The sequence below is a fragment of the Empidonax traillii genome, unplaced genomic scaffold (assembly GCF_003031625.1).
Source record: "Empidonax traillii isolate 1590-97213 ecotype Southwest subspecies unplaced genomic scaffold, ASM303162v1 scaffold591:size1139884, whole genome shotgun sequence".
NCBI lineage: Eukaryota > Metazoa > Chordata > Aves > Passeriformes > Tyrannidae > Empidonax > Empidonax traillii.
The window spans coordinates 330935-346299 of NW_020955784.1; the positions used below are offsets into that span (position 1 = coordinate 330935).

General features: G+C 40.1%; 1 protein-coding gene across 1 annotated transcript in view; it reads left to right on the top strand.

Annotated features, from left to right (window-relative positions):
• LRRC1 (leucine rich repeat containing 1) overlaps positions 1-15365 on the top strand; it is a 68019-nt gene that overhangs the window by 22295 nt on the left and 30359 nt on the right. The window contains exons 3-4 of the mRNA XM_027898320.1: positions 6191-6269; positions 9425-9514. Coding sequence (XP_027754121.1) covers positions 6191-6269; positions 9425-9514 — 169 coding nt within the window. The remainder of the gene's footprint in view (positions 1-6190; positions 6270-9424; positions 9515-15365) is intronic.

Sequence of the window (15365 nt, forward strand, 5' to 3'; positions counted from 1 at the left end):
GAAGGACAGTCTGTTGAATTACCACATGCTGTCTGTTCAAAAACCAGCTTGTTTTTATGTCCATGCAGAGTTTACTTCCAAGTAACATGTCTAATATCTACGTGTCTGTGAAATGCTGAGGATTTTTTTTCCCTACTGCTCTCATTGTTTGGAAAAGGGATGTATCCAGAAGCAGCGAGGAGGAGAAATGAGACGTGTTTCTTCAGTTTCTTGTTAATTATACAGTAAGGGATTTACTTGAGAAAACCCAACCTGAGCCTGCTGGTGAATTTTCCTTAAAGCTTTAAAGACAGGTCTTAAAAGAGGTGCATATCTTGTATTTTGTATATTCTCAGCTTCAGAGCGTGAAGAGGAAAATGTTACAACCTGTTCAAGAGCCACTTAATCTCAATAGACTTCGCAAGAACTGTGTGACTCCTGTCACACTGTGCCCAGAAATTGTAGCACTTGATCTAAAGAGGTTGGTTACTTCATTCTTCAGGGATAGCAGCAAAGCCTTCTGGTTTTAGAAAAAAGAAAATCTGTCTGAACATTGTGTACGTCTGCATCTCAGTGTGAAAATGGAGGGAGAAGATGAGCAACCTTCCACCTTCCCTTCCCTCTTCGGGAGGGTAGAGAGATGTGGTGGTGGTGGCACCTTGGAGAAAACAGCCTGCTCAGCTGGGCTTTCCAGCTGGAGAGCCCTTCACAAAGACAAACAAATATTTGCAGTACAAATTCCTACTTGAAAGGTATTTGACTAAGTGGGCAGTTTCCTTCTTGCAAGAATACTTTTTATTTTGAGCTAGAGTCACTGTGTGAGTAGCTCTGGTTCAATAGCCCTGTTGCATCCTAGGACTTTCCCAGACATTTCTATCATGATATGGATTAGATATTGGAAATTATGTTTGCTATTGCAGAATATGTAAAGGATGCTGGTGTCTAGGCTTTGGATAGATGAAATATTATCAGTTCTTGAAATTCAATATCAAATGCTGTAAAATTGTGCCATACAAAAGGTTTTATCAGTTTAAAAATAATCTTATCTTCTCCTCCCACCCTCCTAGCCACTAGAGGAAGAAAAGTGGGGAATGGAGATTGAGTGATGTAGCTGTTGTAAAAATCTAAAAAAAGAAAAAAAAAAAAGGATTGGCATCAAACAAAAGGATTTTTAGAATTTTCTCACCCAGACAATACAGAATTCCCTAATGTCAAACTTGCTTCCGAACTTACTTATACAGGGCTTGCTAAATCATTAGCAAACTATAACAATAAACATCTGAAGAGGTGTATTGAATGGAGAGGAGTACACATGCCCTCTTGTATACATGACTGCCAAGCTCAATTTTGATCCACTTCTGCTGCCACAACGTTTCTGCTGTCAGTGTATTTGTACTGTCACATGTCACAGGGCTTATGCTTGGTTTATGGCTTTATTATTAGCAATGCTGCACAGTCTGTATGCCAGAACATCTGGGGCATCATGTAAATGCAGAGCATTCGTCAGAGTGTAGCATTAGAAGAATCCTAGATATTTAAGTAGGATTTGAGCTGGTTATCCAGCAGTGGCAAGAAAAGTATTCAACCTTACTGTTGCTGATATTGGCAGAGACATACATGTTAATGTCTGTAACGAAATCAAGTACTCCACATTATGGTGAAAAATTCATAATCCATCAAGAGACAAAAGGACTTCTTTATATGTTTTAATATCCTCTGCTGCATTCCAGTTGATTATGTCAGTGCTTTTGTTATGTACCATTATCTTCTCTGCTATAATTATCACTCAATTTTATTGTCATATACTAAAATGCTGCTTGCCTATTGTCTTCTGAATTCAACAACTCAGTGTTACACTAGTCTTCACATGTCTTGATAAAGTATCTGCTCATAACTTGGTTGTGTTTTGCCTGAGAAATCTTTTTAAGATGCCTTGCAATTAAAATGAGTTATATTTCAGTCTTGTTGAATGGACTAAATGTATAAATACATAATGATCCTCACTTCAAACAGTTGCACTGAATTTTTGTCCATCCTTTGTTCACATGAGCAGAGGAGAAAAGTGAATAGTGAAGGTAACATGGGGGAAGGAAAATGCACTTTACAGAATCAGAGAATGGATAAGGTTGGAAAGGACCAGAGTGGATCATCTGAGGCGATCTCCCTGATCACACTGCACAGAATTGTGTCCAGATGGTTCTTGAATATCTTCAGTGAGGGAGATTCCACAACCTCCGTGAGCAGTTTCCTCCAGTGCTTGGTCATGTGCACAGTAAAGAAGTTCTTCCTCATCTTCAAGTCGAACTTCCTGTGCATCAGTTTCTGCCCCTCTTGTCCTGCTGCTTGGCACCACCGAGAAGAGCCTGGCTTCATCCTCTTGGCATCCTCCCTTCAAATTCTTCACAGAATATGACAAGTTGAAAGGGTTTGGACAGGATTGTCAAGTCCAACTCTTAGCCCTGCACAGGGCCATTCCCAAGAATCACACATGTGCTTGAGAGCATTGTCCAAACGCTTCTTGAACTGTGTCAGGCTTGGTGCTGTGACCACTTCCCTGGGGAACCTGTTCCAGTGCCCAGCCACCCTCTGGGTGAAGAACCTTTTTCTAATATCCAACCTAAACCTCCCTGAGACAGCTTTGGGCCATTCCCTTGGGTCCTGTCACCAGTCACCACTGAGATCAGTGCCTGCCCCTCCTCTTCTCCTCACAAGGAAGTTGTAACTGCAAGGATGTCTCCCCTCAGTCTTCTCTTCTCCAGGCTGAACAGACCAAGGGACCTCAGCTGCTCTTCACATGGCTTCCCCTCAAGGCCCTTCACCATCTTCGTTGCCCTCCTTTGGACACTCTCTAAAGGCTTAATATCCTTCTTACATTGTGGTGCTGCACACAATATTCAAGGTGAGGCTGCCCCAGTGCAGAGCAGAGCGGGACAATCCCCTCTCTCAACCAGCTGGCCATGCTTTGCCTGATGCTTGATTCAAGTCAGATTCAGATTCAACTTGCCATTGACCAGGATCCCCAGGTCCCTTTCCATAGCACTGCTTTGCAGCATCTCATTCCCCAGTCTGTACAAACATCCAGGTTTGCCCTGTCCCAGGTGCAGAATCTGACACTTCTCCTTGTTTGAACTTCATATGGTTGCTGATTGTCCAGTCCTCCTAATTTGTTGAGGTATCTCTGCAGGGCCTCCCTGCCTTCGAGGGAGTCAACAGCTCCTCCCAGTTTTGTGTCATCTGCAAACTTTCTTAGTATCCCTTCCAGTCCTGTGTCCAAGTAATTTATGAAGATGTTGAAGAGCACAGGGCCCAAGATGGAGCCCTATGGAACCCCACTAGTGACATTTCACTAGTCTGATGTTATCCCATTCACTATCACCCTCTGTGCTCAACCTGTGAGCCAGTTGCTCACCCACCATGATGTGTTTATCCAGCTGTTTGCTGGACATTTTTGTTTATCCAGCTGTGCGCCATGATAACCTTGGCTACAAGGTTGTCATGGACGACAGTGTCAAAAGCCCTGCTGAAGTCAAAGTAGAAAATAGGCATTGCTTTCCCCTCACCCACCCAGACAGTTGTTTTGTTGTCGAAGGCAATCAGTTGGTCAAGCATGATTTACCTTTAGTGAATCCATGCTGGCTACTTCTGATCCCATTGTTGTCCACCTAGAGGGTTCAGGGTGAGGCTGACTGGCTGGCCGTTCCTTGGGTCCTCCTTGTTGCCTTTTTTGAAGACCAGGGTGACATTTGCTTTCTTCCAGTCCTTAGACACCTCTCCTGATCCTCATGACCTTTTGAAGATAATTGTGAGCAGCCTAGCCATGGTCTCCACCAGCACCCTCAGCACTGACAGGGCCCACGGACTTCTGGATATCGTCTGCCTAGGTCTTCTCTAACCCAGTCCTCCTTGATCAAGGGCAAGTCTTCCTTCCAACATGAGTTTACCCTGGTCTCCTGGGTCAGAGATTATGTGCAAAAAACCCCATAAAAATGGAATTTCCCTTCTTTTTCCTGTGTCTCTTAATACTTCTTACTGAAGAGTTTTGCTCATGTAGGGATGTCATAGTCTGGAAAAGCACAATTTTCAAAACAGATTTAGTAATGCATCAAGACTATAAACAGTGCCTATACTGCCTTATTTCAAGTAGTATTCTATATTGGATTATTATTCCTTAGCTCAGATACGTGTTGGCTTTTGCAGATAATACCCAAGACTTTTGTAACAGGTAAAAACTTATCAAAATACTTTTGCTGAGAAGGAGTATTTTCTGGGTTTTATAGTACATAATACAGAAGTAGAAGATAAATTATTTGCAGTATGGTAATTACATTACACTTTGGTGGAGGAAATCAGTAGTATGATTAGTTTCAGAAACTTTGCCATTGAGGATTTATCTTCTGCTTTATATGCTGCATTTTTATGTATTTGTACTTTTTTCCCCAAAACAAATTAGGATAGTTATTTTTACTTCAGCTTTGCTTTTTTTTTTTTTTTTTTTTTTTTTTTTTTTTTTTTTTTTTTTTTTTTTTTTTTTTTTTTTTTTTTTTTTTTTTTTTTTTTTTTTTTTTTTTTTTTTTTTTTTTTTTTTTTTTTTTTTTTTTTTTTTTTTTTTTTTTTTTTTTTTTTTTTTTTTTTTTTTTTTTTTTTGGTTTGTGTGTTTCTTTGTTTTTAATCTGTGAGAATGAGTCACACAGAAAAGTGTGTATCTGTATGTGAAAGGGTTGTGTGTGTACGTAAATGCAAGGTGAAAGTTAAAACATCTATTTGAATTGGTTTAGATTAGCTATTAGGAAGAAATTATTCACTATGAGGGTGATGAGGCACTGGAACAGGTTGCCTGGCAAAGTTGCGGATACCACATCCCTGGAAGGGTTCAAGCACAGGTTGGGTGGGGCTCTGAGCAACCTGGTCTAGTGAAAGGTGTTCCTGCCCCATGGCAGGGGATTGGAACTACATGATCCCTTCCAACCCAAGCTATTCTGTGATTGGGTTCTGAGCTGGGAATTGTTCAAAATGGACGCATTTGCTCAGATTACCTGGCAAGAGATGAACCTGATGAGAAGGTACTTTCTTCCCCCCTACACTTCTTTCTCCATCACACCTTTCTTGGGGAGAAAAGTGAAGAAAATACATAAGGAGCCAATTCTGAGTTACTGAGGTAGGAAGAGACCTAATTTCCAATTTTTTTTCAACATATTTAGATCACACGTGGCTACTGAGGTCAATGGTACCACTTGCATGAGGAAAATCTATGAAGACATTTCCCAAACTATTATTTGTGATGGGAATAGCAAGAAGAGGAGATAGAGTAGATGCAGTGCTCTGTAGTAAAAATAGGAATAGCAAAAAACTTGGAAACAGAAATCTGACTTTAAGATTTGCCTCTTTTTTTTTTTTTAATTATTTTCAAAATGAATCATAAAGATTTATTTTGAGATTCAAGGAAACCGAAAGTATTTGTTTCAGTCTTGCTAGATCTCAGTGGCAGTAAACAAGGACTTAATCTGAAGACCCACAGTGTATTTGTGGAGATACAGTTTGCTGTAAGAGGACAAGAAGACAGTTTTAAGACTTACCTGACTTCAGTAGGTAAACCTGTTATATTGAAGTTACTTGAAAAAAATATCTGTTTTCATTTACAGATAGCTCTGTTTATTTTCTGGCAATCTGAAATAATGTACTAGCACTTAACTTGTGCCTCATCAGTTTGAATAATTTGAAATATTTTCAAATTATCTGGCTTTAGTGTGAGGGTGGCTGGTTCTGCTCCATGAGCATATGTTGCAGGTGGAAAGACTAGCACATTCTTTTCTTCTTTCCCTTGTTTTCCCTCTACACGTACTTTTTTTCCACTACAGAGTATGTGTTGATCGAATCGCAAGAGGTTCAGATTATAATTGGTTGTTTAGGACAGTCCTAGCACATAGGTTGTCTGGTTGTTTTGGTGGGCAGAGCCTCATAAAGATCAGTCCAAGGACAGGTGAGTAGTAGGAAGATGAGCATGGGGCAGGAGGGGAAAATGGAATGTGAAAAAGCACAAAATGGCTCTGCTTCAATAGTTATGTGCTTGGACATGAAGCATGTTGAAATGCCTTGAAAGATACCAAGGTAACTCCTTGCAGTAGCAGGTTACTCAATGTAATGAAGCAATAATTTCAGTGTAAATAAAATGCTGACATCTTTTTTCCTTTTTTTTTTTTCCTTTTTTCTGCAGATATTCCTGAAATACCAGAAAGCATCTCATTCTGCAGAGCACTACAGGTAGCAGATTTCAGTGGGAATCCCCTGACTAGGTAACTTCCATCTTCTTCTTAGTACTTGACATACCAGAATTGCAATCTCGTTGTAACAATTACAATTTTAAATAAGCCCTTAAAAATTGTGATTTAGGCTCTCTGTGTAATCTTGCCAACACTGTTTGTCTCTGGCAAGGACCGCAGCAAACATTCGGATGTAAAAAGTGATGTGAATCTTTCCTGGGAGGGGATGAAATTTGTTAGTCAACCAGGAAAAATGTAAATCTGATTGTCTATAAAGTAATTTTCCTTCCTTTTTTTACATGCATAGGAAAACTGCGCTCATACTTGGGAGAGATAAAGCAATGGTTAGAACAAATGCGTTGGCACAAACCCAGGTGTCTGATGATTTGGAATAGACTGTAGATCAGCCGCTGCAGATAATGGCTTTTACTAATGATTAAAGCTTGGACTAGCATTTCTTCACTCCCCCATCAATTGGGACACAGTGACATGCAGTAACATGAGGCAGAAATGACTGCGTGTGTCGGTGGCTGCTATGTCTGCTGTCAGTCTGTGTTCTGATGAGCTGAGGTTTGGAGGTTATGTGCACTTCTAGTATAGAAGAGGAGTTTTGTTTACATTTCTCTGCTCAGTTTGCTGAGGAATTTGGAATTTATCTAGTGAAGTGAAGGTGGAGATGGCAAGGAAGAGGTGATCTGCTAGTTAAAGCTTTTGAATACTCTTTGAAGAACTATTTCCTAAGCCAACCATTGGCACAGAACTCCTTTGAGATACTGAGCAAGTCACATAAGCCAGAGCGTTTACAGTGGGTGCTCACTGACCTGCTTTGCTTTGCAGTGAGATGGCTAGGAATACTTACAGGGTTAGCTGGCTGGCTGGTCTGCTGGAGTGCTGAAAAACAGGAGTGTGTCTGTAATAGCTTAAGCTGCTCCAGTGGTTTTGCAGGACGGCTTCTTCCACGTGTGCAGCTTAGATTCTTCAGAAGTGGGCTTTGAATATCACCCATAGTGCTTCCTAAGTTCTCTGGAAAGTCACATCTCTGGGCATTAAAGGGACACTTGTGATCTTAATCCCTGTGGCTCTCTAGCCTATTTATATAGTGAGGATAATAATACCACAAAAATCCGGCAAAGCAAACTGAGGCTGAACTGATGTTTAGATATGCAAGTGGTGAGGGTCACTGAACAGCTTTTTTCCAGGCATTAGTGTGCAGTGTATAAAGCTCAGAGCTGCGTCTCGTGGTATTGAAATCAAAACTGTCTGTAGTAGTGTTTTTGTTATTTTTCTTCATTTTTTGTGCTCAGAAAGGCCTGAGGCCTAAGTAATGTGTTTCCTCAAATAGTACTTGTAATGCACAGCTACAGCTTTGTGGAATTCACTAAAGTGTTTTTCAATGGTGTTGACATAGATCTCCTAACTCTTTGTTGACAATTTAAGGGAATTTTAAAAATTCTTGATAAAGTGGCTCCAAAGTGTATGTGTGTCCTGGAAAACATCACTCCAAGCAGTTTACTAAGTTAGAAAGCACAGACACCAGAAGCTGTTTATGTACGGTTGCTGAGTATTTCTGTGATAAGATCCAGAATTTCAGTTTTACCTGTATAACAACAGCATGTAAGTTTGGCACTGATTTGCCCAGGCAAAGTGGGAAAGCCTAGTAGTTATTTCCTTTTCTGTGTAATATTCTGGAACTTTTTTAAGCCGTTAATTCTTGTCCTTATTTCCTCTAAGCTTAAAAGCCACTCGGAGATCTTCCCGATCGATGTCCTACCACTAATACAGTGTATGTCGCCTCATTGTCAAACCTAAATGATTGATGACACTGGAGCATTAAAACTGTCTGATGGACCATTTTCCCTGCTGTTTTCAGATGATTTCAGGTTTATGTTCATTAAAAGCAGGTGCATTTGTTACAGTTTAGACTGGAAGTCCACTGCATGCTAAAGATAGAATAGAATAGTTCTAATTGAAAGGGACCTGTTGTGATCATTGAGTCTAGCTCACTGTCAACTTCAGGACTGAGCAAAAGATAATCAAACCATTTAACTCCACTCTCAAACCTTTTAGAGTCTAAGTGATAGTGAATTGTTCCAGTGAAACTCACCTTTTGAAGATACTGAGCATGTTCTGTTAATAAGGTCCAGATGATGATCAGCAGTGCAGTACAGAGTTGAGCACATGAAAAGCCCCCCCCATTTTAATTCACCTTTGTCCTTCTCCCCATCCCATCGAGCACAATTATGTTTGCCTGTAGGTGTGTGTCTCCCTTTGGCTAGTTGTCTGCAGGTCATATCCTGTGCCTTGAGCTGAGTGATGGAGAGAGCAGGAACCAAACCAAATTCTACAGCTTGAGCTTAGGTGGCATGCTCTAGGGGTCAAGCGCAAGTTGGGTGGGTTCTTCTTCAGGGGCTTCTTCTGCTTTACCTCACTGGCCCTATTACCCCATCCTATCTCCTGTGCAACTGCAAACTGAACTGCTTGGTGCCACTGGGCTACCAGCGAGTAGTACAGGAATCCATCTGTGTGAAGGGAAGGGGGAGCCAGGCCTTACCGAGACTGGGTGATGGACCTTAAGTCTTTGGGAACTTCGGGAGCATTTTGCATATGACTGCATTTTATAGTGTAAGAAGGGAGGGATTACATGCTGTCATGTTGTGAACCAGCAGAACATTGTCTTCATAGTGAACAGACTGTTTTTTCAAAAAGCAGCAACTGAAGAGCAGCCTAGTAGCTAATACAGAATGGCCGTGCTGTAAGCATGTATGTAACTGAGGCCTGAATAAAAATAAATTTTAATTATTTTACCATTTGGTGATACAAAAAAATAATAGTGAAAAAGTTTTAGGTTTTTAATGTTTTATTTTCTTTTTAATTTTTGTGAAAACGCTTAAAATATTCACAGTTAATAACTATAGCTTTTTGAAGTTGCAGATTGGGAACAGGGAAGAGAGGGGCTGGGAAACAGGTATATTACAGAATACAGAATAAACAGAATTTTGACATAGAATAAACTTTAAAGTCACTAAATCATGGGGTTTTTTTCTTATTATGATCCTTAGCATTTTCTGAGAGTCATGCTGGAGTCTGGGAATGCCTTCCTCTATGTGTATTTGCTAAATAAACTCTTTTTTCACATGAATGAGAATACTTCTGCTGGAAGTCCTTGATTTGAATTAATATCTCCATAGGTTGCCTGAAAGCTTTCCTGAACTGCAGAATCTAACGTGTCTTTCAGTAAATGACATCTCTCTGCAAGCACTACCTGAAAACATTGGGAAGTAAGTTTCTTACACTTTATTACTCTCTTAATTTATTTTCTTGTTATTGTTATGCCTATTGTATGAATGACTTGCATAATTGTATGTAATATACCTAAAAATTATTTACAGGTCTATCCTTATTTTTTCTATTCTTTCGAGTCGGGGAGATCTGTTTAAAGAAACCCTTTGGCCTTTTCACTTGATATTAGCAGGCTAATGCAGAATATTCAGCACGTATGTATATGGTTCAACTATTTTCTCTGTGATTTAGAGTAACTTGGAATTTTAGGTGCAAAATTAATTAGGTGTTTCGTGATGTTGATCTGACCTTTTGCTTTCCTACACTGTAGTAGGCCATTGATCCATTATTGTCAGATGGCTTGCAGCTTAGCTCAAAACCAGGCAATTGTTGGCACAAGAACAGATGGGTAAAAGCTGGCAGGGATCAGGATGGAAATTAGAAGGTTCATAACTAACTATGGGAGCAGTCTGGTTCTGAAAAAAACTCCAGTGGGAGCTGTGGAGATGAAAGGAACAGCTCTTAAAGATGAAATTTTATAAGCTTCTAAGATGTGTTTGTTAACTCTGGAAAGTAGAGCAGTGTTGCAATGACAGACTTCGAAGGTGGAGACACGTGGAAAGTGGACAGTGTTTATCTGTCTCCTTTTGTCTGAAATGAACATCCACACTTGCAGAAGATTTCTCTTCTCTGTCCCGTTAGTGGGGAGAAGGGTATCTTTTCCAGTGTGAAGGAGAAGAGATAATTCCATGTCGCCTCCCTTGAATACATGAGAGTGACTCTGCTGGTTCATCTTAAAGGCTCATCTATCCCAGCTTCCTTCTACAGTTGCAGAAAGTAGATGCCTAGTGAGAATTAAAAAGACAAGTGTATGTTTGATGGCTCCAGTTTCCGTCCTCTGACAGTTTCTGGTTCAAATGATTTCCTGAGCTTTAGATTTTTGGTTTGTCTAATTGGTAGCCCATAATGAATCTCTCTTCAATGTACTTGTCCAGTTTCTCCTTGAACATGCGTAGACATCTTTAGTATTCTCCCCTGGCAAACAGCTGCACAAGTCTATTATCCTTTGCATTGATTTGTTGTTGGTTCAGTCAATTCCAGCTGTTTCTAAACAGGAATCTTCTTGAAAGGATTTTAATAATAAGAGCTCCTGCAATGTAGTCAAGTTCAGACGAGCATTGCTTTAGCCACTTCTCATGAGGATGAAAGCTGTCAGCTGGCACCATTCCAGCAGCAACAGAAGCAGAAAATGTCTTTTGAAACCTTCTGCAGGCACTAACCCGTACAGCTAATGTGCACCCAGTGACTAGAGGAAAGTCTTACCTAAAAATTGCATGGGCCAAGGCTTTTGTGACACTCTTCCTGTTCTGTAAAAGTTCACAAAACTTTTCATGCAGCTTTTTCAGCACTGGCAGCTAAAAACAGGCCTGTTCAGACTTTGCAGTTACTGAAAACCAAGGCTAAAAATTTGGGATCCTGCCTGATTCTGAAAATAAGTAAAAAAAAGTGACAAGCTGAAATGATTGCTAAAGGATGAGGTGGACTGCTGCTTTGCAGACAGTAGCTAGAGGGAAGTTGTTGGCTTCTTTGAGAGCTCACTGGCAGCAGTGGCTGTGGCTTCTTGCTTGTCCTGCCTGCCATTCAGTAGTGTGAGTGGTGATAACCTGTGTTCTGGAGCAAGTGACTGGAAACAACTTTGATTAAAATGGAGTTACCAGAGGTTTGTAAAGATTTCAGTATGTGGAGCTGTGCAAGAAAAAAAGGTAAAAATTTGCTTCGTACTGGTCTAAGCAGTTCATGGAAGTGCTGTGATATGATTTCAGCCCCATGTGAGCTGTTGCAGAACAGAGCAGTGTAACCCCCTCCTCCCTCAAGGTCAGTATTTGATTCTCGATATTGAAGCTAAAAATCTGTGGTCCTCACTTGCATCAGGAAGACCCATGTGCTTGTCCTGGTGGTCTTGGAGGTTTCTTCTGGGAAACAGACATTTATTCAAGTCTGACAGACCGGCTTTGATCTGGGAACTGCTCCCACATTAGCTCTCTAGAACATGAATATTGTATTTTTACAAAAACACTTTGATCTCATTAGTAGAAGTTTTTATTATCAAGTTTATGCTTAAAGAAGCAAAAACGAATGTGTGGGACACTTGCTTTTTTCCCATCAAGTATTCCCAATAGGTGGGAATCTGGCAGTTGGAAAGTCAACAGTAAGCTTGGACTTAGGATGGATGCTTCTGAACTCAGAAGAGGGTTAATGTAGCATGAGGGAAACTCATGGGGTGTCCACCCAAAATGTTACTGTTCCTGAATTTTGTTGAGGAATACCTTGGCAACAGACAGAAGGAGATCCTTTCCGGTTCCAACTGGAAATCACTGGGAGGTCTTCTTTGTAGTGAACTAGAACTGCAATTTGAAGTCCTTATAGATCTCTTCTGAGAGGGAATTTTACTGAATTTTTAGCATTAGCTATTTAGGTTGGAGTTTTTTTTTTTTTTTCAGTCTGGTTACCAACAAGTGCAACTTTCCTTTTTTAGTTCACAAAATTTTCATAATTTATTGTGAGTGAATTTGATGGTGCAGCCAACCACCCTGCATTTGGTAAAAGGAGTGAAATACTCTGCGACTTCTCCAAAGGTTGCCTGCTTGTACTCTTTGTTCCCTCTTCTGTTCTTTTCCATCTGCTGGGACCCAAAAAATGCTGGGAATTAGAAAGTAATGCTAATTGTGTTTTTCTAGGTGAACAGGCTAAGTAAAGCTCTTAAAAGTGTTTGGATATGTTTGCAAATGCCTTACTGGAGTTTCAGTGTCCTTTGGATAATAATGCATGGTGTTATTTGGTGGAATAGGCTGGGCCTGTGTGCGCTCTGTATGAGATCTGTCAAATAGTGAGCAAATAAATATATACCAGTGCTTTATTCTACTATAGTTGGGCTTGTTTGGGGAAAAATTTGAAGTCCATGTGCTTTTTACAGGTCTTCTAACGACTAGAGTATATGGAAACTTGGGGAAATGCATCCTAAATTCTTACAGTCTTAATAGTGCTTTCTAGAAAGCTGCCTAATACACCAATGAAATCTCTCATTCATCTTGCTTTAGTACAGTGATCTGTATATACTTAGGGTCTTTTTTTTTAACTACCTAATTAAAACCTTGTGGCAATGAAAATTTGCCTTACTGTTTTAAATGGGGAAAGCAGCAAAAGCATTGGCAAATACTTTACAAACAACAGTACTTTAAAGGTTAGTAAGAAAGTTCTTCCTAATGGCAGATAATAGACTTGAATTGCGTGAATTCAGATATTCAGTCTTTTTTTCCCATGGCTGATGTATAAGGTGCGTAAGATGAGTGCCAGTGTTCAGCATCACTGTCTCAGGCCAGTGGCTGAACTTGTTCAAACCTCTGATATGTAGAGTTACATTAATATTTTTACTTTGCCGTGAAGAATTCTTCTGCACAGACCTTTTTTCTTTTCCTCTCTGTTGCTAAAAGGAGTATTTTTAAGGGTCACAACTGGATGTTTGAAGAACATAGGCAAGGTCTTCCTTGAACATTTTGCCTTTCCTCTTGCTTATTCGTAGCCATGCTCAGAGTATGTCAGCTTTTCTTAGTCTGTATGACCACTTCAATCGGCTTATCCAGTGCTGGTATATGTGCTGACAGATTTTCCCTTCTGGATGTAGCCTTCCTCTTTTAAGCTCATGTGTTGTTTCAGGGCTTGCTAGAAATATGTGTGATACACTGCTTTAGGACTGGATAACAGACTAGGTATCTTAATGTTACCAGTGCTCCTTTTTGTGTTTCTCTGTGATTTGTGTTCTCCTAACTTGTGGTTTGGTTGCTCTCTGGAGTAAAACAGTGTGCTAATACATGTGAGATACTTAAGCTAATAATAAGGTGTGTGCAGCTTGGAGCAGGACTTGTCCTGTTGGGTAGTTGAACTATTTGGAGAAACAAGTTACGCCATTTAAGCTAGGAGTGAGTAGGAGTGTCTTTTACAGCATTTCTCACTCTAATGAGAGCAAGTGTAATTTCCTTGCCTATTCTGCAGGACTGTGTGTGTGTCTGTAGAGCTGCCCAACAAGCAGGCATAACCTGTTCCTCCTAGCATGGGTAACGTTTAGGAATTTCCACTTACTTCTAGGATTTCTCTTCAATGCTTACTTTTAGCACCCAAAACACCAGGCATGACTCTTTCTGAAATTCAAAACCCAGAGTATTTGTATGTAAGGGTATTTGAGTAAATTGGGATGTTTGTCTGTAAGGCTTCCTAGGGCATGCCTTACAGCAGTAGCGTAAATAATCTAATGTCTATCTATCCCTAGCACCTTCTTTGTCCATATGTGTTCATTCTCTAGTGCTGGCTTCAGCTCGCTATGATGTTGGCTTTTTACAAGCAAAGATTTGTGACTTTAGAGAGCCATATAGTGCTCTCATGGCTTAATGTCTAGAAAGAGAAGAGAGATTGTGTCAGCTTTGTATGTTTATTTATTTGTGGTTCTTAGGCTTGAATGAGATCCAGAGATTCTTTGGAAAGCCTTTTATGTGTGTCTCTGATGTTTAATCTAGCATTGGACTTTCAGAAGGGTTCCTCATGAGGAATTGTCCTTAGCTGAAAAACCAGTCCTTTCAGCATGAAGTGCATACCTGAAAAAAACAGTTATCTGTCAAATTCTGTGGGGACAGCAAAATCAACAAGTTTCTGAAGCAAAGGGCAGAGCTTCACTACTGTGCTTTAAATTACAGTTTAAGAGCTGCTGGCCATCAGCACACCAGACATCTAACTGATACCCCGTTTTTAGCTTTCACAATGTTTTCAGCAGTCTTGTCTGTGCATGGAAAAGATAAAGATTACCAGATTACTTTTTTTTTTTTTTTGGGTGCTAAGCTTTAAATTATGTGATTGGCAGGTAGGGTGTTTGGAAAATTCCCTACATGGCAAATAAAAAAAGCTTTTCTCTGCCATATGCAGTCTTTATTCCTGCCCTAAAAATGTACAGATGGTCTGCTACTTGAACATGATCTCAAAATCCTGATAATTCAACAAAGATCATAGAAATAGAATGATTTGTAGTATCCCCCTCATTCACAGCCTCCCCTCCCCCTTCTTTTTGTTTTTTTTTTTTTCAAGAGGACTGCACAGTCTGTGATGCAAGGAAGTAGGATAGCTTTACTTTGGCTTTAGAAACTTTTGATGTGGGGAGGGTGAATTTCTTTAGATGGGAAGGATATTCTGATGCCTATGACTGATAAGTCTGGTTTACCCCCAAGCTGCAAGCAGGCTGAATGGATCTGTGGACCTTACTACTGAAAGGGAATTACCAGGTAAGCAGAGAACTTTTCCTCTTAACGTTTGCAGCTACCAGGTAGAATGCTGGAGCAGGCATTTCATTGTGAAAGTGGAAATAATGAAAAGAATAGAACAAATGCTGCTGCAGTTAGGAGCACTGTTTTGCAGAAAGATTTGTTACAGGCTTGCTTTTCAACAGTCGTGGAACCCCAGATATCCAGAAATTTCATGTTAGCTACTGAATGTGGTGGTTTTACATAAATATATATGTTTAATTCTAGAGGTTTTGAAGTTTTCAGCAGTCTCTGAACTAGAACGTCTAATGTTGATCGGAATAGGAATAGCTGGACAGAGTAAAAGGTCTTCAAAGGGCAGGGTGACATGCTCAGTGCAGATGATCCAGAAGCAGATCAGAATGACATGCTAATCCCGATAACGGATTTCTGGGCCAGTCTTGGACTGTGTTTTTCTTAGTGTATGCTTGGATGTCTCAAGTGTAGATTACACATCTGGTAGCATCACACAGAACGGAAATGTTCTTAAAATTGTGTGGAATAAGAC